The 26,292-nt window shown below is 44.0% G+C and overlaps 1 protein-coding gene and 1 long non-coding RNA gene across 2 annotated transcripts in view; one reads left to right on the forward strand and one right to left on the reverse strand.

The window, feature by feature from the left end:
* The window catches only part of LOC124035840, a 65,192-nt gene extending 47,092 nt beyond the window's left edge, over nt 1–18,100 (reverse strand). Inside the window, exons 1-2 of the long non-coding RNA XR_006838805.1 lie at nt 17,554–18,100; nt 2,574–2,667 (exon numbers count right to left, since the gene is read on the reverse strand). This is a non-coding gene — a long non-coding RNA (uncharacterized LOC124035840). The remainder of the gene's footprint in view (nt 1–2,573; nt 2,668–17,553) is intronic.
* Nucleotides 17,216–26,292, forward strand: part of LOC124035839 (teashirt homolog 3-like) — a 60,038-nt gene continuing 50,961 nt past the window's right edge. Inside the window, exons 1-2 of the mRNA XM_046349624.1 lie at nt 17,216–18,428; nt 18,835–19,196. Coding sequence (XP_046205580.1) covers nt 19,157–19,196 — 40 coding nt within the window. The 5' untranslated portion in view covers nt 17,216–18,428; nt 18,835–19,156. The remainder of the gene's footprint in view (nt 18,429–18,834; nt 19,197–26,292) is intronic.

Consider the following 26,292-nt stretch of genomic DNA (forward strand, 5'->3'; position numbering starts at 1 on the left):
CGTAACAAAATAGTCGAAAGAGAAGAGGCACATTGTTAGGGTATATCTTTTTTTTCAAAGATAGTCCGTGAATTCCGTGGTGTTGTTTCAATAGTATTGTATTCGTGTAGCAGGTGACAGTGTCTATACACTAGATAGACAGCAGTGTAATAGTTCTGCCTGGAAACAGTGACATGGAAATGCTCTCCTTCTGAAAGCTCTATTTATTGAATTGAGCTGGATATTCCTGGAAATCAAACTTTAACGAGTTCCAGATCCCACCACACATCTGGGCACAATCAAGACAGAAATCGACTGCTTTGCCTTTGTTCTATTCATTCACAAACCCATGCTGGAATATAAACGTTTATTTAAAGTAAAACTGTGCTAACTACTGGGCGAAAAAATACATCACGGTTTTCACGAGTAAATTACACACCCAAAGACGTCTCTGATGGTGCCAGAGAGCATGAGGTGGACCAAGTCCCCCTCCCCCATTTTAACAATCAATTAAGCCGTGGAAACACTCAGAGCACAATGTGAAGGTTTCTAGTGAGACGTGTCAAAATGCCATTGAACATGCTTTAGGTGAGATGTTGCTGTGCCTTGATCTCTAATGTCACTGGCCTGATTTCCTGTTCTCTGACCGATTCAGTCTTTCATTCTCACTCCAGGGGAGTTCCTACCCATGATTCCTTCTGCCTAAACATTATCACTCACCATCACTGCCTGCGCATGCTGGGAGGAAAGAAAACAACATCAAGCCTGTACTAGGTCTCTACTGATGTCGTGTGTGTGTGTGTGTGTGTGTGTGTGTGTGTGTGTGTGTGTGTGTGTGTGTGTGTGTGTGTGTGTGTGTGTGTGTGTGTGTGTGTGTGTGTGTGTGTGTGTGTGTGTGTGTGTGTGTGTGTGTGTGTGTGTGTGTGTGTGTGTGTGTGTGTGTGTGCGTGTGCGTGTGCGTGTGTGTTGCGGAACTGATGGGTATCTCTGCGTGGTCGGATGGGCGTGGGAGACAATGAAAGCTTTATTGTATGTCATAGATTAATATAAATGTGTTCGGCACCTTGTTTATTGCCTTTTATTGTAGATACCTCATGATGAGAGAATGAACCAAGGCAAGCTAGAACACATATGGTTGACTGTAGAAAATCACTGTATACTATGACCCACAATCATTCAGGAACAGCGATGACAACACTAGACAGGATATGCCAAATGCTCATTTATTGTCATTTTTAGATTCAACATGAAAACATGCATTACAGTTATACCCTACTTCACATTTCAATTGCATATTTAATATTCATAATGTAACACACTGTTGAGTATTAACCTCTGGGAGGCTATTCAAACCCTGGCTTTGACAGACAAGTCTCTGCTCCGGCCTAGTAAAAACATAACCCCCTCAAACATTTCTTTATGATGATGAAAACCATATGGATGTCAGTTACACAGCTTAAATAAGCTTTTGCACAACTAGCAGGCAGGTTCTGCACACACGGCTGACTAGAAAAATAATTAGTGTGGTCACTGAGGTTCCGAATCATGGCAAAGCATGCAGACGACCCCCCACCCCCCCCCCCCCTCTCACTGCTCCTGTTTTAGCCCCCTTCAACCCCCTACATGTACGGATACACTGGAGTGACACACGGCACATCGGATGGTTAAATGAGTCCGTTTAAAAATCAAGAACAAAAATTACATTTAGGAAAAAAAAATGTGTTTATTATTCTCTCTAAAATCGCTGATGTCCTGCAAATTAGAATCCATTGTACTTTTTTTTTGACTAGCTGAATGTGATGATTCTTCTACTTGATCAGAGACAACTTACTCTTACAAGATCGTGAGCATGTTTCCTGCGAAAGACTAATTCCTGTGAACCTTATTAAAACTCCCCATCTCTTGCCAATAAATCCCGTTTGACCACAGGAACAATTACTTTTATTTCCCACTTTTTCCTGTCCTCTTTTTTATGTATTTTTTCCTGGCTTTTATTTCCATATTTAATTCAGTTGTCTTCATGCATGTGTAGTGCGAAGTGTCATTTAGATCTGAGGCCTGGTTTAAAGTGGCGCGCGGGAGACTTTTAAGAGAGAAAAAGACAGGGGCTGCTTCCAGAGCAGTTTAATACTGATGGGATCTGAAAAGGTGGAGACGACAGAGACTGATAACTAATGTACTTCCTGTGTACTTCCTCCCTCACTGTCAGCGCCCCTCCCTCTGCCCCCCACCCAAAATAACTAACTGATGTGTGATGTGTGAGTTGCGGAGGGAAGGATGACATTGTTAGAAGATGAGAGGTGAGTGAGACTTCCACTTAGCACAGAGTGATGCGTTGACTCAGTTAGAGGGAGACAGAGAGCTGAGGAGACGTAGAATGGGCTGGCTGTGTGTGTGTGTGTGTGTGTGTGTGTGTGTGTGTGTGTGTGTGTGTGTGTGTGTGTGTGTGTGTGTGTGTGTGTGTGTGTGTGTGTGTGTGTGTGTGTGTGTGTGTGTGTGTGTGTGTGTGTGTGTGTGTGTGTGTGTGTGTGTGTGTGTGTGTGTGTGTGTGTGTGTGTGCGTGTGTGCCTGAATGTGTGTGTGTGGGGACATACCCTGGCGGCTCTTTGATGCTGTGCCCGGTCATTAACCGTCTGTGTCTGCTCCCGGCACACAGCGAGAGGCAGTGACCTCCCGTGACCCTCGGCCCTGCAGAAAGGGAGAGAGAAAGAAATCTGAGCATTGTGATGATGCTTGAGCTAATACCCTGAGTTGACCAGGCACCGTTGTCCTCGTTCCTCCATCTGGGCCTTGTGTTAGCTTACATCAGAACTGTGAATACATCCACAGAAACATGGTTTAACTCCTTTTTTTTGGCAGTTGTCAAATATAACAATTGAAACGGCAACATATTCCACAATGATATACATTGTGGACTAATGCCATGAAATGTTAGTTCGACATTTTCTTTTGGTTCAAACAGACAGGAAAGTTTTCCAACAAATAAAATGTAGAGAAATGTTTTGGGCCTGAGCAGAGCGTTTTCACCAGCATATGACCACGGCTGTTTGGATCTCATCTACTTTCAAATGGTGACAAAAAGGTCATAATGGTGAGATAATGATATGATTATAGCGTCCACTTAATGTTGGTAACCATGGCACCAGCTAAGAGAGGTTTGTGATCCAATGGAGCGGGAGCTAAGATTGGCACCATGAAAGAAGTTCCGTGTTTTTACACAGCGCCGGAACGCCCTCGACTCAACTCAGCATAGTAATTACACATTAGGCTACTAGAACCCATCCAGAGGGTGGTTAAAAGTGCACTGTTTAATGGATATAGAATATGGATGAGGGAGATCATAGTTTCAGATGAGTAGGAGACACTGAGCTCTATGTAATGAGAACTGAACATTGGAGGGGTATTATGGGCCATCATATGGATGCGACAGAATGTCACGCTGATGGACAAAACACGTCACATCCTAAATAAGAAGAAAAACTCTTGATTTAAAAAAAAAACACTGTCGGAGTGGGACACATTTTAAATGACAATTCACTGCTAAGTGCTTTTTTCTCCCCTGAAAACACTGGCCCCGACCCAAGCGGAGGCGAGTGGGTTTTATGTATCACATTCATTTGAACAGATCACACGGCTTCACTGACGTTTTACAAGACGCATGGCTGGAAAAGGCTCGCCAAAACAATAGGACACGGCTCTGCTGTGACACTTCAGACGGCCTGAGGTTCTGCTAGAAGTCAGGGGGCCCTCCCCCTCCAGTCAACACGCTCTCTGACACACGCACACGCTGCAGCAAACACAGCCACCTGAGGTTGAGTGTGTGCGTTGGATGCAGATGGGGTGAAGAAAGGAGAAAGTTGAGAGGGAGGTTGCACAGGCTTCATACTACATAATACACAAGAGGGGGTCCCAGTGTATTACAGAAAAGGGCAGCAGTTCACGGTGAAGGGGAAGACAGGGTGAGAGAAAGGGAGGATGAGGGGAAGAGAGGGTGAGAGAAAGGGAGGATGAGGGGAAGAGAGGGTGAGAGAAAGAGAGGATGGGGGGAACAGAGGGTGAGAGAAAGGGACAATGGGGGAAGAGAGGGTGAGAGAAAGAGAGGATGGGGGGAACAGAGGGTGAGCGAAGGGTAGGGTGAGCGAATGGAGGGTGATGGAATGAGAGGGTGACAGAAGGGGAGGATGAGGAAAGAGAGGGTGAGAGAAAGAGAGGATGAGGGGAAGAGAGGGTGAGAGAAAGAGAGGATGGGGGGAACAGAGGGTGAGAGAAAGGGACAATGGGGGAAGAGAGGGTGAGAGAAAGAGAGGATGGGGGGAACAGAGGGTGAGAGAAGGGTAGGGTGAGCGAATGGAGGGTAATGGAATGAGAGGGTGACAGAAGGGGAGGATGAGGAAAGAGAGGGTGAGAGAAAGGGAGGATGAGGGAAGAGAGGGCGAGAGAAAGGCACCTCAGATTTATGTGGGGGGTAATGATGTGGATTTCTATCCACGCTCTCTTGAGCACCAGCAGCATCCCCCCATACTCTCTCTCTCTCTCTCTCTCTCTCTCTCTCTCTCTCTCTCTCTCTCTCTCTCTCTCTCTCTCTCTCTCTCTCTCTCTCTCTCTCTCTCTCTCTCTCTCTCTCTCTCTCTCTCTCTCTCACACACACATACACACTCGCTTGCACACACAAACACACGTACACACTCACAGACTCTCTTACATACACATACATACACACACACTCACCCCTTCTCTGCGTGGGGTCTTTGTTCTGGACCCTGGCCTGCTCAGTAATCCCCGGCATGCACATTTGACCTACGACCCCTGTGCTTCCCCTTCGGAGATGGTGGTCATCAGAACTGCGCTCACATGCACCTGTCCACTGGCAGAATAATGATGATGATCCCACCATTGCAAGTGTGGATTTAGCTGTGAGTCACTGGCTTGGGTCAGGGCATCTGTGGTCATCCGTAGACAGCTAAAGGAATAGCACTTCCCAAATCCCCATAGCCACAAAAGAGGAGTTGTAGTGGGTCAGCTCTGAGACTGAAGCTCAGCACTTGATCCTCTCACTGGGAGATTGTATTTCAACAGGAAACCCTTCAGAAAACATCTACACCTACAGATGCTGAGCGTCTGAGCCTTTCTGTAGGTGCTGCTGCCGGTCAGTGACAACGCAACCCCCGAAACGTCAATCCCATTTTCACGATAATCACAATGAAAACTGAAATGGAACAGCGTTGCTTGAGGTGTGAGATAAACATTGAGAAAAGAACAAAAACCAAACGTATCCTGGGCTAAGATGGGAATCATTTAAACATTTGACCTCCGTCATGACGCTTTCTTATGCTCTTACTGCTTTTGGTAAAATGGGCTGAAACAGATTCCTTTGGATGTGTAGGCCTGTGTCTAGCAACAGTAATTCAGAGAGGCAGAAAGCATAAAGAGCCCAGTACACAGTGTCAGCTTGGATAGTGTCCCTCCTGTGCCGAGGGGCGGCTAATCAGTGGCTTGTAAAGGAGACCGCGGAAGCCTAGGGCCACACGTTTACCCCCACACACACACACACACACACACACACACACACACACACACACACACACACACACACACACACACACACACACACACACACACACACACACACACACACACACACACACACACACACACACACACACACACACACACACACACACACACACACACACACACACACACACACACACACACACACACACACACACACACACACACACACACCTGCGACATTTTGTTTAGGTCTGCATGGGGTCACCATGATGCTATGTGATGGGAGGTTGATCCACAGGCAGATTCCTCCACGCAACGTTAACATTAACGTGTCCTACACGGACCGGGTCTTCAGTCAGATGGGTCTGCCTCCAGTCTTCAGGGGTTAGGAAGGATAGGATAGGAGGGGCTGAGGTTTTCCTGCTCCCCTTCCCTCCCTTCCTCCTCCCTCTACTCCCCACTCTGGCTAAATGGGGGTTGGGTATACGTATGAAATCAAATGGCCCTGGTCATATAGATCCCCTCATAACGTTGGAGGATCTCGAGGATGTCACAGTGGGAGTGGGTTGTTCTCCCCCTCCTCCTCTCGGCCATTAAGTTCATCTACCTCACTGTCTATTTAGCGAGAAAGATCCTACTCAGGAGTGGTGGGGGAATAAAGGCGCAGAGAATGTCAGCGCAAGATAAACACCGGTGTGGTGAAGTGGCTCTCGCATGGCTGATGTGACGAGAGCGAAACTCGTGATTTGTATCCGCAGCCTTTAGTCTGAGAAAGCGTCTCACAATTGGACTGGCTCATCCCACAGGCAGGCGGCTTGTTCTGAGGCCAACATGAAAGGGATGTGTGTTGCTGCTTCATGTATGCTCTCTCTCTCTCTCTCTCTCTCTCTCTCTCTCTCTCTCTCTCTCTCTCTCTCTCTCTCTCTCTCTCTCTCTCTCTCTCTCTAACCACTCTAACCACATTTTTTTCCTGCTCTCTTTTTCTCTTTATGGACCTCCTTTCTTCTCTCACATCTCCCTCATTCTTCCTCACCTGATTTCCCTTTAATGATGTGTCTTTCCCTACCTCAGGGCCAGTAATTTCCTAAATCTGAGCTCTTTCTATCTCTCTCTCTCTCTGTTCTCTCTCTCTCCCGCCCTCTGTTCTCTCTTTTCTCTCTGTTCTCTCTCTCCCCCGCCCTCTCTCTGTTCTCTGTTCTCTCTGTGTTCTCTGTTCTCTCTCTCTCCCGCCCTCTATTCTCTCTTTTCTCTCTGTTCTCCCTCCCCCGCCCTCTCTCTGTTCTCTGTTCTCTCTGTGTTCTCTGTTCTCTCTCTCTCCCACCCTCTCTCTGTTCTCTCTCTCTCCCGCCCTCTATTCTCTTTTCTCTCTGTTCTCCCTCCCCCGCCCTCTCTCTGTTCTCTGTTCTCTCTGTGTTCTCTGTTCTCTCTCTCTCCCACCTTCTCTCTGTTCTCTCTCTCTCCCGCCCTCTGTTCTCTCTTTTCTCTCTGTTCTCTCTCTCCCCCGCCCTCTCTCTGTTCTCTGTTCTCTCTGTGTTCTCTGTTCTCTCTCTCTCCCACCCTCTCTCTGTTCTCTGCTCTCTCTCGGTTCTCTCTCCCTCCCACCCTCTCTCTGTTCTCTCTGTTCTCTCTCTCTCTCTCTCTGTTCTCTCCCCCTCCCTCTCTCTGTTCTCTGTTCTTTCTCTCTCTTTGTGTCTCCAGCTCCTTACTTGAGACATCTCAGTGTAGTCTGAGGCGGGGTTAAGGTCTCGATGACTCGAGTTTGTGTGTGAAATGAGGAGGGCGGGGCGTTTGAGGGAGGCTGTATCAGCGAGACATCAGTCGTAATTAATAAAGCTGGGCCGCACTAATTAAAACGCATGATTAATGCAACGGGGAGGATACATGGCACGGCACGGCACATCATCGTCTTCTGAGTCACAGTTCCACAGGCTCTGAGGGGGAAACACATGGAAGTGGATCTGAGATGGAGGGAAAAGTGACTGCTATGAATAAATCACGAATGAAACCACCACACACACAAACACAATAGCCTGATCTGATTAAGCTATCGTCACCATTTGAACAATGGCTTGCATAAAAATGTCACTCAGCACATAACGTTCTGAGAACCATATGTTCCTTAAAGATTTGTGAGAGCGTAGTTGTCCTGTGGTTATTTTGTATACAACCTTTGCACAACTTTCTGGGAATGGTTCAGGATACTTGCTTTTTTTATTTTCTTGGCATTTCATTTACTTTAACGAAACGTTTCCTAAAAGCAAAAAAAAAAAAAAATGGTTACATTTAATGTAAATGTTGTTAATGTTCTTGGAACGTTCTCCGACTTGTTTGACTTTGGAAACGTTCTCAAATAGTTCAGAGAGCATTAAGAAACCAAGTTCATATGTGGGAATTTCAGAACTTCAGCATAATGTTTCGTACAGGTTTCCTCAGTGCTTCATTTGTAAATCGGGAGGTCCAGGAACAAAACGTGGGCATGAGAGTTCTGAGGTACCGGAACGGATGAGGAAAAAAACATCACCTTTATAATAAAGCATTGCATGCAAATCATCACATTTGCGTAATGGCATCGAGCAGTAGAGTAGAGGCACTTTTACATTTCAGTAGCCTCGGATCCGGGAAAATGCAATTCTACATCATTTTACATGACTGGAGACTTTGCCAGAATCTTTTTTGTTGTTGTTGAATTTTACCCCGTTTTCTCCCCAATTTCGTGGTGTCCAATTGTTTTTAGTAGCTACTAACTTGTCTCATCGCTACAACTCCCGTACGGGCTCCGGAGAGACGAAGGTTGAAAGGCGTCCTCCGATACACAACCCAACCAAGCCGCACTACTTCTTAACACAGCGCGCATCCAACCCGGAAGCCAGCCGCACCAATGTGTCGGAGGAAACACCGTGCACCTGGCAACCTTGGTTAGCGCACACTGCTCCCGGCCCGCCACAGGAGTCGCTGGTGCGCGATGAGACAAGGATATCCCTACTGGCCAAACCCTCCCTAACCCGGACAACGCTAGGCCAATTGTGCGTCGCCCCACGGACCTCCTGGTCGCGGCCGTGGCCGGTTACGACAGAGCCTTGGCGTGAACCCAGAGTCTCTGGTGGCACAGGTGGGAAATGAAAGTCCTAAAAATGGTTTCCAGTTTCACTGACTCCCCCAATGATACGCAGGTCACTGGCTGGTGATGGCGTCTCTCTCTCTCTTCTGTAAAAACAATACTTGGAAGTAGATCAAATATTTTGGTAGCCTACAGCATAGCAGGAGCCATTTGCTTTCCGGCTTGTGTTTTCCCTCGATTGTATTTGAAATATTGAGAACGACCTGTTTTTTATGTGAGCTGTTTTTTCACTGACAGATTTGTGCCAGATGTAGGTTATTCCTTGTTATCGGGCTACAAACCACAGCTCAGCGAAAAATTTTAAGAAGCTATTGATCCTCTGTGGCTAAATGATATGCCTTCTCGTGAGGTAGTAGGCTATTCTGAATTATTTCACTTATTTCTGAACAGACAGCAGTAACTCTATAACTTTGGCAAATGTATTTCAATTTATCAGGAGTGCTGCAGTTCCTTCAGAACCTTCCGTGCGGCTATGATTCTATAAGGAAATACATGATGAAGTGCAATGCTGGAGAGATGACAGTTGCAGGTTCATGCCTATCAGAGCAGAGAGGGATCATGGAAAGTGAATCTCATTCTAGTTATGTGAGAGATACTGGTGCGCTTCTCACACAGCCACGGCCATGCGTTGGTCTCAAACATAGGTTACTGTGTTGGGCAAACTATAAACCCGGCCCGGCCCAAATCAACTCTTAGAATATTAGGCCCAGGCTGAAGATATACTTTTTCACATTATGTTTTTTTTGTGGGGGCAGGAGAAACCTCTTAAGGATCCGACCCTTTTTTTCAATTTTCACCTAAAATGACATCCCCAAATCTAACTACCTGTAGCTCAGAACCTGAAGCAAGGATATGCATTTTTTAAATACAATTTGAAAGGAAACGTTTTGAACTTTGTGGAAATGTGAAATGAATATTGGAGAATATAACACATTAGATCTGGTAAAAGATAAAACAAAGAAAAAAACACTGATCCCATAGAGGTTTACGAAGAGGCAACTCAAATGAACTTTTATCGCATTTATTATAATTTCTACATTGCAAAAAGTTAGAGAAAAAATGTCATGCCACGAGACGTACCAGATCCGGCTAAATAGGTTCCGGGAAAAATTTTCCAAAATGGAGAGGTGCCAGATCCCGTTCTGGCAGAATCCGGCTAAAATGAAGCACAGGCATTCCTCATGGTTTTATTTCAAGTCATGTTCTCAAATTGTTCTGAGAACGTTAAGAAAACTTTCCATAAAAACCACAAGAAAACTTTAGTAACATTCTGGGAACGTTCTAAGAATTGAAAGCTATTACAACATTCTCTGTCTGTTGTAACAGATATTGCAGTTGCTCAAGCTGGATGCAGTCCGTACACATTGCATTGGAGCAAAAACAATCAGTGTTTTGTGCGATGATGTCGGCTAATCTTTATAGTTGCTGCCATATCCTAGCCACGAGCCAGAATTCTTGAAAAAGAATGTAACTCCCTACTTGAGTTTTGGGCCAAAAAACTATCTGCGTTTTAACTACTCAATGATCATGCAAGTACCGCACAAGTACGCTACCTAGCTGTTCTACCTCTATTTTGACTGACTGTATGTGTTGGGCTTGTGTTTGATATGCTTTCCTGAATATACTGTTGCAACCGACAACAGTTTGCACGAACATGTCCATCATGTTTTTATTTTTGTTGATTTATTTAACCAGACAAGGCAGTTAAGAGCAAATTCTTACATACAATGTCGGCCTTCTGGGTAACAGTGGGTTAACTACCTTGTTAACCAAAAAAACTGGCTTGTTTTCTTTTTAACTGCCTTGTTAACCCAAAAAAATATGCCGAACGACAGATTTTTCCCTTGTCAGCACAGGGATTTGATCCAACAACCTTTCGTTTACTGGCCGCTAAGGCTACCTGCCCCCCTTATACAGTAGGTGTCAGTTTAAAGCCAAACTATGGTATGTCACTATTGGTGTAAGTCAATGCCTAGCAGAGTCCACACACTACATTGAGAGCAGAGCCTGTACTGTACTTTACTGTAGGAAGACCCTCCTAATGACTTGACCACGTCTGGCTAGGCCTGTGATTCAGTTCCCTGCGGGTGACGTCACCGCAGACTGATAGTGTGGGCTTTAACTAGGTGATCTCATCTCGTCTTCATTTTTTTACAGTTTAACAGATGCTCTTATCCAGAGTGACTTACAGGAGAAATTAGGGTTAAGTTCCTTGCTCAAGGGCACACTGACATGTTTTTCACCTCATCGGCACAGGGATTCGAAACAGCAACCTTTCGATTACAGGTCCAACGCTCTTAACCGCTAGGCTACCTGCCAATGTACTTCCTTAGCAGGCAGCTCAACGCCTTATTCCAGCAGTCTGACATCATTAACATGTATATGTCGTGTCTCTATTTGTTGCATTATCAGAGGAATGGATATAACAGCACATGACAAAGTACAGAACGAGGCTACCGTAGGGTTAGTGACAGGACGTGATAATTCAGTGGTCAACCCTATTTAGCTCTAAATATAAAGAGACATGAGAAATGAGGGCACTTCCTAAATGCTGTTATTTTGCATCCTTACCTGTTCTGAGCGGGTTTACCATAAGGTCTGCACATCAGGGGTGGCTTACATTAAGAAAACAAAAATGGCCAACATTTCTCTTTTTTTAAATTTGTGCTTGGTTCCCTGTTTGTCTGGTTCTCATCGGGGTAAACATTTGTTCCAGTTGCAGAGCTGGAACATGAATCACAGACGAGAAGAGGAAACCACACTGACAGCTGCAGCTCATTACCGGCACTATTACTGATACAGGGGGCTGCTGGGGGAAATTCCTCCTGCCACAGAAAGCGTTCCTGTTTACCATACACCGCCTAGGATCAGGACCTACACACACCCACCCAGACATACTGTACCAAAACACACAGGGACATGCACACACTGCACACATAGAAGCATGCATAGACACACTGCATGCACACACACGCTCTCCTCTTTCTATCTCTCCCCTTATCTTTATCCCTCCCTCCCTCACTGTCTTCCTTTCTACCTATTGCACTCCCTACCTCTCCCTCTGTCTATTTCTCACTCCATCCCTCCCTACCTCTATCACTCTCTCTCTCTCTCTCTCTCTGTCTTTACTCACCATAAGGAAGGATTGACTCACAGCAGTACTCCATGTCACATGGCTTATCCAAAACCCACAACTCAGTAAACTGTATATAGTTTTACCTCTTATGTTTGATTTTCACACTGGAAACAAACACGCATATTTTTTTAAACACATACTAACAAGCTGCAATATATTCATCCTGTGAAAATTAATTAGAAGTTATCCTAGACATTAAATTGAGTCATGGGCTGGGGTCAATTCCAATCCAATTCAGTTCAATCTGGAATAAACTGACATTTCCAATTCCAAATCTTTGTCATTGAAACACTTTAAGGAAAAATGGAATTGGGAATCCGAATGTCAGTTTACTTCCTGAATTGACTGAATTGGAATGAAATTGACCCAAACTCAAAAAATCAATCCATGAAAGTTTCAGCAAAACATTACGCCGAGAAAAGACATTATCTGCTGTGTCATTCAACTCAACAGATGTGCTCGAATACAATTAGATCATACATCGAATAAAACGGACACAACATCATTGTATACTGGGCGACACTGCACTGCATTGAGAGGTACCTAGGTCTATTTCCTTTATTGCAGACCGGATCAACAACTGAACTGCTGAAACAACACCAGTGCCAGGTCTGGCTGTGACACAGGCCTATCTCATCCAATGGGTTAATGTATTCATTTCTCACCATTCCCCTCAAAAACATAAATCAAGCACAGCAAAACACCACCTTGTATTCTGACTCGTCCAACCCTCTTTGACCTCTGCCAATTTTTATCTCATTTTGGTTTAACTTTGTAGATCAGACTTTAATTTTGAAGCGGGTCTCTGGGACAGTGATGAATAGGGTACATCAAGGAGGGCTTAAATTACCCTCTCCCTGGTGGCTAGCGGCCGGGAGGGTTGGAGGGGGAGGCTTGGTGACCTAGTAGCAGACACAGAAAGAGGACTGGTCAGCACTTGGCCTCTCAGCCCTGCAAACTCGCACAGCACACCCAGCTATGGAAGAGGGAGGAAGAATAACATTTTCTGAGTTGCTTTCGATGATAACTCTGCCCTAAATTGGAGTTGGCCTATTATGCTAATAGCTGCTATGTGAAAACGCAATTTTTGGAATAAATTGTGACAAAAAAATACATATTTTATTTCATATTTTACCTCTGAATATGGAAAATTGTTGATGACATTCATCTTATATTCTTCTAAAGAAAAGAAAGGTAGGTTCATGAGTCTGATAACGTTCACTTCGCCTGAGGAGTATGCAGCCTGTATGCATTGTGACGGGGGAGCTAGTACTTAATAAATACACACAAATACACATAGTTATACTACTGATCTCAGAAAAAAACAATAGGCTTAAATCCTCTTTCCACACATTATAATTTAATTTGCTAGAAGCGTCTTGTTTCCTTTATAGCTACCAAATACTTCCCCTCTCATTCTAGACTATAGCCAATCCCTTCCTTGCGCATTTTATACAGTCTACTAGGAACAAGTGTGCGGTGAAGTATGAATGGATCAAGCTGAGCGTACTCTCCTCGCCAATGGATCACCATACAATTCCTGATGGTGCACGGGCTCTGAGCACTATTTACAAACCCCATTCTTATCCATTCATACTCCAGTTCTCCAGTTTTCCCAAATATCCCTTTTTAGGAGGAAGACAAGTATACACATGGCTGTTGCAAGCCCATCCTCGACCCCAGGACAGAGAGCAGGTTTGGCAACTGTGTGATGCGCGCCTCCATGGGTCCCGCAGCGCTGCTATCTTATGACCTAGCCGACCCTGGTGCGTCGCAGCTGACTGCGTCGCCACCACGGGAGTCTATTGCAAATATTCCCCAGGGTGCTATTGTTCACAGTAGCGGCAATTATTAACCTTTCTTCGTAAAAGATGTTATCTCAAACCGCAGGTTATAATGGCTTTATGTAAGCCTCTGGTGAGTTTGTGAAAGTGATGGTCCACCTCGCTCTATGTGCATCAAAGCGGATGCTCCAAATACCGCTCCAGCTAATTACTTGCCACTTGCTCGGCTGCGTAAACTCGAGTGGTCCTACAACACGGTTGGTGCGGTGAATGTAGTAAATAATCATACGGGTATATTTTGGGAACGTTGTCCTGACCTTATAGGAAACATTGGTCAAATAAGTTAGTTTGGTCGACGGACATATCGTAGTCCTACTGAAAGTCCCAATAGCCAATGTGAGCTAGATATATTTACCAAATGTAGTGCAACGTTTGGAAAGAAAAATGAATTAACAATATGCTATTTGACCAATGTAGTTGCATTGCTTGCTCTTTGGGATTTTAGGATGGGTTCTGTATGAGCACTTTGTTACATCTGCTGATGTAAAAAGGGTTTAACAAATACATTAACGTTTTGCTTGATTGATTGATTGATTGATTATTATTTAAAAAAGTGCATAAACACATGAAAATGTAAGATCATTTCAGTATTTTTTTTAAACAAAAATAATACTTTGGGTGATAGTCTATTCCTAAACACCACGGAAGTCCTAATCCATCAAATTATAGTCGAGTTGACTGAAACGAAAAAAATAAAGTTTGATTGTTATGGAATAAAATAGCACCACTTTTAGGCAACACTATAAGAGTAAAAAAAATACAATAGTACCAGATTTAACCAAATAAAATTATGATTTTACCAAATAAAAATGACTAAAGGATTTATACTTAGCAACAAAACTTGACATTAGAGGCAACATGCGATAGGCTACACTTCCCTAAATCATATGAAAAGTCCAGGTGGGGTTCTGATTCTTCTCTAACACTATTTTGATAAGACCCTGTCTTATTCTCCCTAAAGGAAAAGGGAGGTCTAACGATAGTTAGAAAGATCCAAACTAGGTGTTTGAGTGACGGGGGCGTTATGAGGGAAGTTGCTCCTTGCTCTGAGTGACAAAATGGAGTTGAAAGTTATCAAATAAATATCACAAATATATACCAAGAAAAGTATCACACTTTTAACTTAGCATATGACGTATATGGAAATTGACCAACTTCAATTAAACAAATTCCAAACGAAACAGACAGTTTTGTTTGCTTGTTTTTTTTTGGTCTATAAAGTGTGTTACTAGGCAAGGCCTGCAAAAAAACTTGCTGTCTGTGACATGCGTGGGCGTTAAAAAAATAAAAATAATTTTAGCTGTCCGATTTCTTTCCTTCTGTAGCCTATTATGAACAAGAATGTGCGAGCATAAAACCATCTTCATTTGAATCCTCCATAGCCTAGCAGTTATCAATCGTCGACTTAACGAACAGACCCATTATTGTTGTGCATGTGCATACAAGTACACGTTACCTTGATAATTGCACAGTAGAAAACAGTGTCTGAACGGAAATATAAATGCATTTTCCTCTACAATAACCATGGTCACTCGAATCATTGTCTCAGTTACAAACACAGGTGCCGATACATGGGAACGAGCAAAGAAAGGGCGAGACGCTTAAATGATGTGCCATTTCCCCATCTCTCTCCCTCTCTCACTCTTTCCATTTCTGACTTCTGTCCCACATACACAAACACACACACACACACAGAGAGAGAGAGAGAGAGAGAGAGAGAGAGAGAGAGAGACAGACACATGTACCAAAGGGTAATTTACTGTAAGATGATTGTCGAGAGAATGAGTGCACTTATTGCATTATTATGGATAAGGGAACTCCCACAGAAGACTCCTACTGCAAAGCTCGCAGGCTTAGTTTTAAAATAAAGGGTAATAAAGAAATATATGTTCATGTTTTTTATTTGATGAATCTACATCGTTATTGTTATTATTAATAATAGTAATAATTTAAAAAAATGTTTTTAAATGTTGTAGGTTACAAAGTCCTAACAACAGAACAAACATTAGTAACAAAAATCACTTTCTGGCCTATTTCTTCTATACTTCTGGGTAACTTGAATATTTATAAAGTTACGTTTAAATAATCATTAAATGTCATTATAATTCCAACTTTTCAAGGAATCCATATCTGATCGTAAGTTGAAAAGAATAGCTGTAGATAGCCTTATCTCTGAAAAGCTCAATATAGGCCTAAATGTGCCACACTGCTAAACATGGATTCTAACTCTAACCTTATGGCCCCACGCTTCAACTTTTGTTTGAGCGGAAAAATGGTTGTGTAATGACATGCATGTTTAGCCTAACCTGTAAACAGAATTGCCTGAATCACATACCTGCCAACAGAATGAGGGATATGTCGAATATCTATCTGGCATTGTATACAAAGAATGAGCAGAAACATGTTCTAGCTAAATGATATTATTTATTTTATTTTAAATAGCGTTTTCGTAACGATAATCTTGAAGTTGAAATGTTGTACTGGTCACTCTCTCGTAGAAATCTCGCACACCACACACACACACACACACACACACACACACACACACACACACACACACACACACACACACACACACACACACACACACACACACACACACACACACACACACACACACACACACACACACACACACACACACACACACACACACACACACACACACACACACACACACACACACACACACACACACACACACACACACATCATTGACATCTTTACATTTTACTTCACGATCCCTAAAAAAAACATTTAAATTTGTCTCATGTATTGTAGCCTTTGCTTATGCCATTGGCACACTCTTTTCAATTGAGCGAGCGAATGATTAAGAGTAGATTAGAAATGTAGCCTAATACTGAACTGAAAGTAAAGTTACGCTCAGAGAACTGTCAAGTTATCGAATTGCTTTGCATTATGCACTACTGTAAAATTGTATGCAACCACCTGCATTTCGTTTAATTATCACCCTAAGTTAAAAAAGAAAGAACGAAAAAGCTCGCGTTCTTCATCATTGTCTTGGAAACATGTTGAATAATTATCTGTAGAAAATTACATAATATGCCTATTGTATTCTGTAAATATGTGCAGACAATCCTTTCCAGTTGTCTTCCACAACTCATTTAGTCCTCAGCACCATTAGGAGATATCAGTCAGCCTATCTCAAGTAAAGGGTTCTATTGCATTTCGCCTTTTTGTGCGTTCCCAAAAAGCACTTTTACGCGCCTTTACGCACCAACCAGATACAACTTCGGACACTATGTTTTTAGTCCATCTGAAACAAAATGTGTATATGGTTTCCATAGTTTGCATTCAAAAAACATTGTGATTCTTTCAGGTAGCAGTGGCTTTCCAGAGTTGACAGTAGGCTTCAGACGACTAGAGGCAGAGAGGCGCACAGCTTTACATAGCCCACTGTCTCAATGCAATGCTATTGAAAAGCTACCGATTGCATCAAATCTGCCTTGATTTCCTTTTGATTTCTTGTATTAGGAAAGGAGAATGACGACCATTAGACCACTGAACATCGCCAGGTTGTTGACCAAAGCTAATGTGTCATAAATGTAGAGGCGCTGTGCGGAGGCTGCTGTGTCTACTGAGAGGGGTATGGTCGGTGCGAGTGTGCAGAGCGTGTGACACTGATGGATGCGCCAATGGTTAGACGGACAGATGCTTGGGCGGATCTAACAGCATGCAGTGGTGTAGCGGCATACGCAGCGAGATTAGGCTAAAACATCCGGAATCAGTGAAAGACTGTTCTTTCTCGTCCCCCAACAAGCCTGGCGAACGGAGAGGAGATCGTGTTCCCATCGAGCGACTCCTCTGCCACTAACAAGGGATTGATCCCCTCTGCGGTCAGATATGTCTGACTATTGACTAGCGTGAGACTGGGAAACCACGACACGGCAAAGACACGGACACACACATCTGGCAGAAGAAAACATCCTTTGACAACTTACCGTGTTCTGGTTAGCGAGAAAATCATTTGCATCCACAGTCATAACCTTTCCAGCAGACAGCGGACCAATTGTGTTCTATCTTGAAGATGATCTGAAAAAGAGGGATAATTTTTCCACTTTCCCCCTAAATAATACAGAAAATTCTCTGTAAGTTTTTTTTTCTTTACTGTGAGGGGAAACATTTGAAAGAAAAAGCTGATAGTGTCTGTGATGGTCCCAAATCTGGAGGATGGGGATGTGTGCATCATTTTGACCTCACCGTAAAAAAAAAAACGAACCTACTATTCTTTCCATTCTGTATCAACAAAAACAAGGAGAGCGCATGATACGGATTTTGTGCATGCCCCACATGAGCAGAAGAAGGCATCTTGCAGTGAGGAAGACTCGACTGATTCGCTGTTGCCGTTTTAAATACCTACTATCAGCCACACAAAGAAGAGGAAAAAGTGCTATTAGCAGCCAAGAAAGTGTTTGGCAATAGCTGCTGATCCATGCTCTCAGAGCAGCTGAGGCACAGCACGAGTCCATCCCCCCTCCTTCTGATGTACATTATTACAACAAGGGATACCCAATCAAGCACGTATCTCATCGATTCGAACTGCTCTCCGTGGATTTTGAACGCGCTTGGACAAAATAACGGAGCGAGCCAGCGTGTGGGCGACAAGTCCGTCCATCTCTTCTTTCAACCTTTGCCTTTACCCCGCTATCTTAAAAACAATATATATTTGTTGATGCTATTAAGGGGACTTGGAAAGACTGGGATTTTCATACGATGGCTACAGCGACGCTGAGATTCTGCCTTGCTGGTTTTTAAATTGCGTGTGATGACTGGATATCGAAATCCTCATGGATAACGCAGTTAATCGACGGATTGAGTGAGTATACCATTCCGTTAACACCTAGTCAACATTAAGATAGTCCAATAGCCTAGGGAAGTAGAACATGTTTTGTTTCCATGTGTAGCCAAAGAGTGGAACGGTGCTCTCCTCCTTACAGTTATGCTATTGTGTCAGCATTTGATCTCCAACATGCGTGGATGACTTTTGAAAATGCTCACGAATGATTTCTTTCAAATAGCAAAGCTGACTTTTTATGCTGTATAGACTGTATAGTCCGCGTCAGACACCGTTATGGGGCTGCGGTGAGGGACAGCAGACATGTGATGCTTATATGACAAGAGCTAGCTAGCCATTGGATGTGCACGGCACAAATGTGACAGTGCTTGATGTTCGCCCCTGTTTGCAGACTTTGAGTGACGCGTTCATTTCGTTTTCCTTTAAGCTTGCCTGTTGCAGCCTCCAACGCGGAGTGAGAATCAAATTGAGGCTGAAGATCCCCCCCCCCCCCGTCACTGTACTCTCCGTCTCCACACACTGTGATATCCAAGTCGAACAGGAGAGGAAGAAAAAAAACGCTTGTTCTTCTTCATCTTCAGATCTACCCGTTCTTCAATGTCTGCATTTTTGTTTGAAAACTGCCGATCTATGTCAGCCCTCTGAAAGCGTCCCGGGTACCGTGTAAGGAAGTGCCGCTATCAAAGAAGAGCGGACGAGCTAGGGATCTCTGGGGCTAGAGGAGAACTCTTCAGAACCCCGAAATAAGCATGCCGCGAAGGAAACAGCAGGCGCCCCGGCGTGCGGCAGGTACGGTTCTATGATTTGCATGTTATCACCCCTGTTTTCACTACGACTGCTGAGCTATTTCCATTGCTTTCACTAGCCCTACCATGTATAGTACTGAATCATGTGCGTGTAGCTACATTGTAGCATAGCCTACAGTGGGAGTAAATGGCAAATACCCATTCACTCAAAGAGGGATGGTTAGGCTACGAGCTATAAGTTGTTTTTAGTACTTTCCCTTTGAAGGGGATGTGCTTTTTATTTTATTTTTTACAACCACGAAGACCACGTTTGATACTAGCCACCTACTATTTTAATAGTAATCTGCATTATCAGCACACTTACATAGCCCATTAGGCTACATAGCCTAGTTATTGGCAACCTTGTTTAAATGTTCTAAGTTGATCATTTGTCGAACTTCTGGGGCAACAATGATTCCACTCGATGAACGATCTGCTAACAACAGTTCTCGAAAGACATGGAAGGTTTACCAGGCCGTAGATCTATCCGACTGGTCAAAGACAACCTCAGCTTTGATTGGTCTCTCTCCCTTTTGCCCTATTTTAGCCTACTCTCCCTTCCTCCCCCCGTAGGGTGTAGATATTGACCCCATGAATCAGAGATCTATAAAGAAGCGTAGGGAAAAGGGGGCTCTTGTCAGCTGACTGTCATGATTTCCTTTGATGCTCGTTTGGGGCTTTGTGCTAAAACATTTGATCATAAAATGGAAACTAGGCGAAAGTTTACCTTTGTTGATTTCTCCTTTCTGGGAAATACTTAAAGATGATTTCGCAGGGGAGACGTGGACTGGAAGAGGCTTTAATGGACAATTGCCATCTTTTATTTGATGTGTGATTGATTGCCCGTCATCTGGCTTGTCTTTAATCAATTCTTTCCCGATAAACACAAATAAATCACTTCAAATATCAACGTCACGTCAACGTTCGCGTGACGTCATGTCTGGTCTGACAATTAGCGATTTAAAACATCTTTAATTGCTTCTTTTGTACTTTTTCACGTTGTCAGAGCCAAAGGCCACATTTCTTCTCTCTCTCTTTTAGAAGTAGAGAATATAGAACAATCCACGTGACTCTTCAAAATATGCTTTAATTAAATCGTACTTAGTTCATAGAACACCTCATATATTATACTCTATATAAATAATGAGGCTAAGCAACAACATGGTAGTTACTTAGCTACCATTCTGTTGAAAAACCCCCAACATGATTCGAATCAGACTTCTGTTCTCATACTGTTGCTATATGGCTGGAACTTCTGGGTTTTTATGTCCGCTTTCGGAAGTATTGTCTGAAGCAGCAATGTGTCGACGTATACAGGCTACCTGTTTTAAGATTCAATAAGGGTTATTCTTATTTGTGAGAGATTTGCTTCATTACCATCAAAATATAGGCTACATGTGGCAAATTTAGATTTTGATTCGATATTTACCTATATGCTTTAAAGTGTAGTTAAGTTTTCTGAAACATAGCCTACATGTAATTTAATCTATACTACCTCAACTTTTAGCCTATAACAAAACTATAACAAGCACCTAGGTCAAATCCACTTAAAAATATACTATACAAATTCAATATTATGCAATTATTATAGTAAACGCTCGCTTTACTACACACACACACACACACACACACACACACACACACACACACACACACACACACACACACACACACACACACACACACACACACACACACACACACACACACACACACACACACACACACACACACACACACACACACACACACACACATAATATATAATATAATAATATAATATATGCCATTTAGCAGACGCTTTTATCCAAAGCGACTTACAGTCATGTGTGCATACATTCTACGTATGGGTGGTCCCGGGGATCGAACCCACTACTCTGGCGTTACAAGCGCCATGCTCTACCAACTGAGCTACAGAAGGACACACACACACACACACACACACACACACACACACACACACACACACACACACACACACACACACACACACACACACACACACACACACACACACACACACACACACACACACACACACACACACACACACACACACACACACACACACACACACACACACACACACACACAAACAATTGTATATTGCGCGTACACACAGTGCTTCTATGAAAAATGTAACTATTAGCCTAATCGGGAGACGGAAGACTGGTTTGCTCCATCAGAACGACCCGTCAAAGCGACTTTGTTTCATATTTGATTTAATTGTCTCCCTTCTGACAGCCACATTCATCAATGGCTCTAATGGTCAATCAGAAGTTGGCAGAGTGACTGCTCTCATTTTGTTTCTCCATACGTCGGGCCTGAGCTTTACTTTATCAAAACGCTTTTGCCTAATGGACACTCTGGGGGTGGGGGCCGAGGGGGGATGGGAGATGACTGAAAGCCTTCTTATCCCAGGCGAGAGAGTGAGAGAGAAAAATAAGGCATTTATTATTTTGATGAGCGGACGAGGACAGACACGAGAGCAGAGAGGGATGTTTTTTTTGTTTGTTGTTGTGACGAGGCAACTTCCTGTCATTTTTTACAGGGTCTGTATAACCCCTCCCAACCTTCGCCCCTCTTACTTTCCCAGCAGCCCGCGCAGCTGCAAGTTATAAGGTTGACGACTGCTCCGTGGCACACAAAGAGTGGTGACAAATTGATTGCGCTGTAGTGATGGAAAGAGCAAAAAATGGCAGATAATGGGGCTTGATTAGGAACTTTGGGAAATCCAGTCCCCGACAACCTTGAGCGTTTCATGAGAAAATCTCTCTCTCCCTCTCTCCTTCTCTTTGCTTCCCTCTCTCTTTCTCTCCTCTCGCTCTTTTCGTTTTTTCAGCCCACCAGTCTGGAAGGGCTGCTCAGCCGTAAAAAAAGAAAAGTTGTTTTGCCAGCTTCATTAGTGTTCACCTAATTAGCTGTAAAGCTGATGGATTCCTGACAGCCCTAATGATTGGAGATGACAAGCTCCGCACACTGTCATCCAGCCCAATTAGGTTTGCAGCTAGTTTGATGTAATCAAGTTGATATTACACAGTCCTCCATGCCTTTAGTTGTGCACTAACTCAATTTTCTGCTGCAGGTGACAAATGGGCCAGGGTACCTGGGTAATCACGTTGGCTTGGAATTAGGCTGTTTTTTAATGGTCTGGAGCCGAAAAACAACAACAAAAACTAGCCTCTCAAAAAAGTCTGTCTGGGAAAGAGGGGCTTGTGGCAGCCAGCCCCCCCCACACGCGCACACACACACACCACTCTCACTGTCTAGCCACAACACCTTTCCCACAGTACCTTCCTCCGTTTAGGACAATTCTTGTGAACACCGTTTTGTATTGTTTGTTTGTCTGTTTCAAAGCCTTTTGCAAGACCAAACATATCATTGTTTTGGGGAGGGAAGTGGGAACGTCAAACGTAGGACTTTTTTTTCTCCTTCTCTAGTTGTGTTATGCCATGATACTCTTACTGAGTAGTAACTGTAGTTCCTCTTGCCCGAAACACTCGGAAAACATTGCGCTGACGTCGTAGCTGTTTTGCTACACTGTCATAGAGAAGAGTATTGCTTTAGGGCCAGGCCGCTGTCTGGGAAATATATTTGAAGAAGCCTCGTAAAATTAGTCTGGTCGACATTGATATTGTTGACGTTGCTCATCATCACGTACATCATTACATAGTCAAGGGTATAGATGCTTTTTTCACACGAGTCGATTTAGAAAACGCCTATTATCAGCGTTGTGTTCAAAGGAGCTTAAACGTGATTTATACAAATACTAAGACCACGACAGATCTAGTTCTGCTTGACGGGAGATGGATTGCAGTGAGGAAAAGCAGCTGATTTCTGTGATTTTTTGGGGTGTGTGGTTGATTGATTGTGGATGAGCGAGAGTGATTAATCACGCTTGATGTGTGTTAACGTTGCAGTCATGCTGGATACACAACCACATATGGTGGCCCATAGACACATGGGTTACTACACACACATGCACGGACACACACACACACACACGCACACACACGCACACACACACACACACACCGCTTGCATGTTGTTGCAATAATGTATTGTCTCTGTTTATTGCTAAAAAATAGTGTAATGTTACTTGATTCACTTTGTCGCTGGTGCAGTTGGTTAATTCGCTGTAGTTCACAGGTCGGGAGCAACGGCTTGTTGGGGCCTTGCTAGTACGACGCTTTACCCCTACAAAGTCTCTGCCAATTCAATTGAATGAAACATGCCATCTTAATTGGGCTAATTATCCTAGTTAAAAAGCTGGTCATGATAATTCTATGAATTATTGAGACGGAAAGAAAATGATTTCATAAACATCACCTTCCACAGTCCACCCCCACCCTCAGTTAATTAGAAATGTAATTATTAAGAACTACATTATATTTAAAAATCAAGTGGATTTATCCGTGCATATTTTCCAAATGTTTTTGGTTGTGGTGGACAGAGGCGTCATGCCCATAGGGGGCACGTGCCCCCTCAGACTGGTCCTGTAAAACACATTTTTTTTTATCTCTCTGTAATACTACTAGCCACTTATACATTTTATGAAGCTGGTTTTAGCTAACCAGATAGGTCCCCAATCTCCCAACCTCATAACTAGCTATCAAGAAGCCGTTTCAGGCAGTCAATCAAGTTAGAGTAGCTAGCTGGTCTAACTATATTCGCTTGCCTTCTGGCAAGGTTGGCAGACTTTAGAAAACCAAGCAATTACTAAATCTACTGAATGGGACTCACTTTCCTTTTGATCTCTTACCCAGCTTTTAGTAGAGATGCAGAGATAAAATGGCAACATGGCTGTGTATGTCTGAAGCTGAGTGCCCAAAAAAAAAACATTGAACAAAGTAGCCTAATCCAAAATAAAGTGAAGTAGAAATAGCATGTGGACAGATCACACAACCATATGTGGAGAATAAACGAGTGGCCTAGGACTATCTGTCTGTCCACGTGAGTCTTTGTCTGTCTATCCCGGGCCCCCGTGATCAGTAGTCCCCAGAAGCCCTGGAGCCCCCTCCGGGGTGAGGTGTCTACTCCTGGGCCTTCTTCTCAGGATTACGGGCCTTTCCTCAGCCTTCCCTTGCATTGCATTGCTCTCCCTAAAGTGAGGCTCTCCCAGGCAGCCAGCTGACACTATGATTAGTTATGGCCGTCCTCTGCCTTTTTCACAGCCACAAGTGAGCGACAATGAACAGGGTTAAGAGTGGAGAGGGTGGAGAAAGAGAAATGAAGGGAGAAGGGGTGAAGGGGGGGGGCTGAATAACGTGGGCACAGAGAAAGAGGGAGAAAGAGGGAGGGAGGGAGGGAAAGTTCCCTGCTCGAGGATGTACGGTTGATAAACAGATTTCTTTTCCTCCCCAGAATCTTCCGTCATGGCTCCCGTTAGCTTGACAGCTGTCAATTAGAGCTCCCTTGGTCTCGCGGGCGGCAGTTTATTGCAGGCGGTTGACGCTGTCATTTTGCCCACAGTTTCGCCTTGAGCGTTATCACGAGCGCACCGAAACAGTCAATAGCTGGCGCATCAGCAGTTATTTCTTAAATTGACTCACAGGGCTGCGTCTTTCTCTCATTCTGTTCATAGCCCCTCTCCTCCCGGCTCCTCTCACCAAAGGTTGTTCTGCGAGGGTTGAGAGAGCGACGGAACAGCGACTGCAGCAGGGTTAGTGAGAGAGCAAGGGGGGGGGGGGGGAGGCGATGCAACACACTCAGACACACAGTTATTGTACACAAAGGTACACCCGTGGAACACACACAAAACAGTTCCATTTACACGCAAGCGATCAAGACCTAAAAATGTTTATTTTTTATTTTTGACTGTGTCTGGCTCCTTGTCCAAACAATAATGTTCCCACAATAGACACACAACAGTGTTCAGGAATAGGCTGTCCCCATTTCTTCCGGGATCGTTGTTTATATTCTAATGAACATGCACAGTGACACATTTACTGTTTTGGATGTGTTATTACTAGGTAGTAAATGCCGGAACGTTCGTTGTGGAAAGGTAGAAGCTTTTTTATGTTTTCTTAAGGTTGAAGATTTATTTATGTGCACTTTTGCTCTACCTTTTATGTTTTATCACCTGCTGAAATGAACACCTCAGCAAATTGTGCACCAGTGCAAGACATTAGTCAACCCAGTTGTAAGATCACAGGACTGGACAGATCAAACATCATAAACCATCAAATGCAACAGTTTGTCTAATGGCAGAAAGGATGTTTGCTGAATTCAACAAGAATATCCACTGGTAAAAGGACGTTTGGTCAGGAGATGAGTGGCTACTTAGCTCCTCCTCCTCTTAGCTCTCTCCCACCCTCCCTCTCTCTCCCTCTCTCCCTCCCTCTCTCTGATATGGGTGTTCATATTTGATTAATCAACGATGATCAGTTTCTCTCTTTCCCCAATGATTAGGGAATCATGTCAACTCCTAAGCGCTGCTATTTCAATGTGCAGGAGATATTGTCATTATTCTAGTGGAGTGATTGGGCAGAGCTCAGCCACTGCTCTACAAAACTCCCACTGTGAAGCCTGATTCGCTATCGGGCCTGCACCAGAGCACCAAGGGAATCGGCTTCTCTTCTAGGCACATTTTTGAGGAAACAGGAAATTGAGAGAGTTTGTGGGATCTTTGCACTTCCTCTGCGGAGAAACAGATATATTTTATGCTCCTCCTCAGTACAGTATAAAACACGTCCCCCAAATTTGTCTGGCTGAACTTTCCCAAGGCAGACTAGTGTATCATCCTGCTGAAATTCTCTCTGTATGTCTGGGTTGTCCTCTCCTCTCTTCCCCCACCCACCCTATTTTTCTCTCCTCTCAGCGATACTATGGCTCTTTGTGTGATGTGTGTGTCGGGCCAGTCTTCAGGAGCCTGGCAGCTACACGGGGGATTAAATCTCCCAGCAGCCCTATGCAGTGAAATATGGGCGTGCGGAGTAATCCCTGCCTGTGTTGTTGTCATGTCGAGGAGGGACGGGGGTGCACAGAGAGGAGAGGTAGGGGGCCGGGGAGGACGAGATGGAGGGGGGGGTTCTGAGTGTCGTTTGGGCCAGACTCCAGGTCTGGGTTTCTTCTTTCCCTCAGTTGGGGTGAGCAAGCCG

The sequence above is a fragment of the Oncorhynchus gorbuscha genome, linkage group LG05 (genome assembly GCF_021184085.1).
Source record: "Oncorhynchus gorbuscha isolate QuinsamMale2020 ecotype Even-year linkage group LG05, OgorEven_v1.0, whole genome shotgun sequence".
In the NCBI taxonomy this organism is placed as follows: domain Eukaryota; kingdom Metazoa; phylum Chordata; class Actinopteri; order Salmoniformes; family Salmonidae; genus Oncorhynchus; species Oncorhynchus gorbuscha.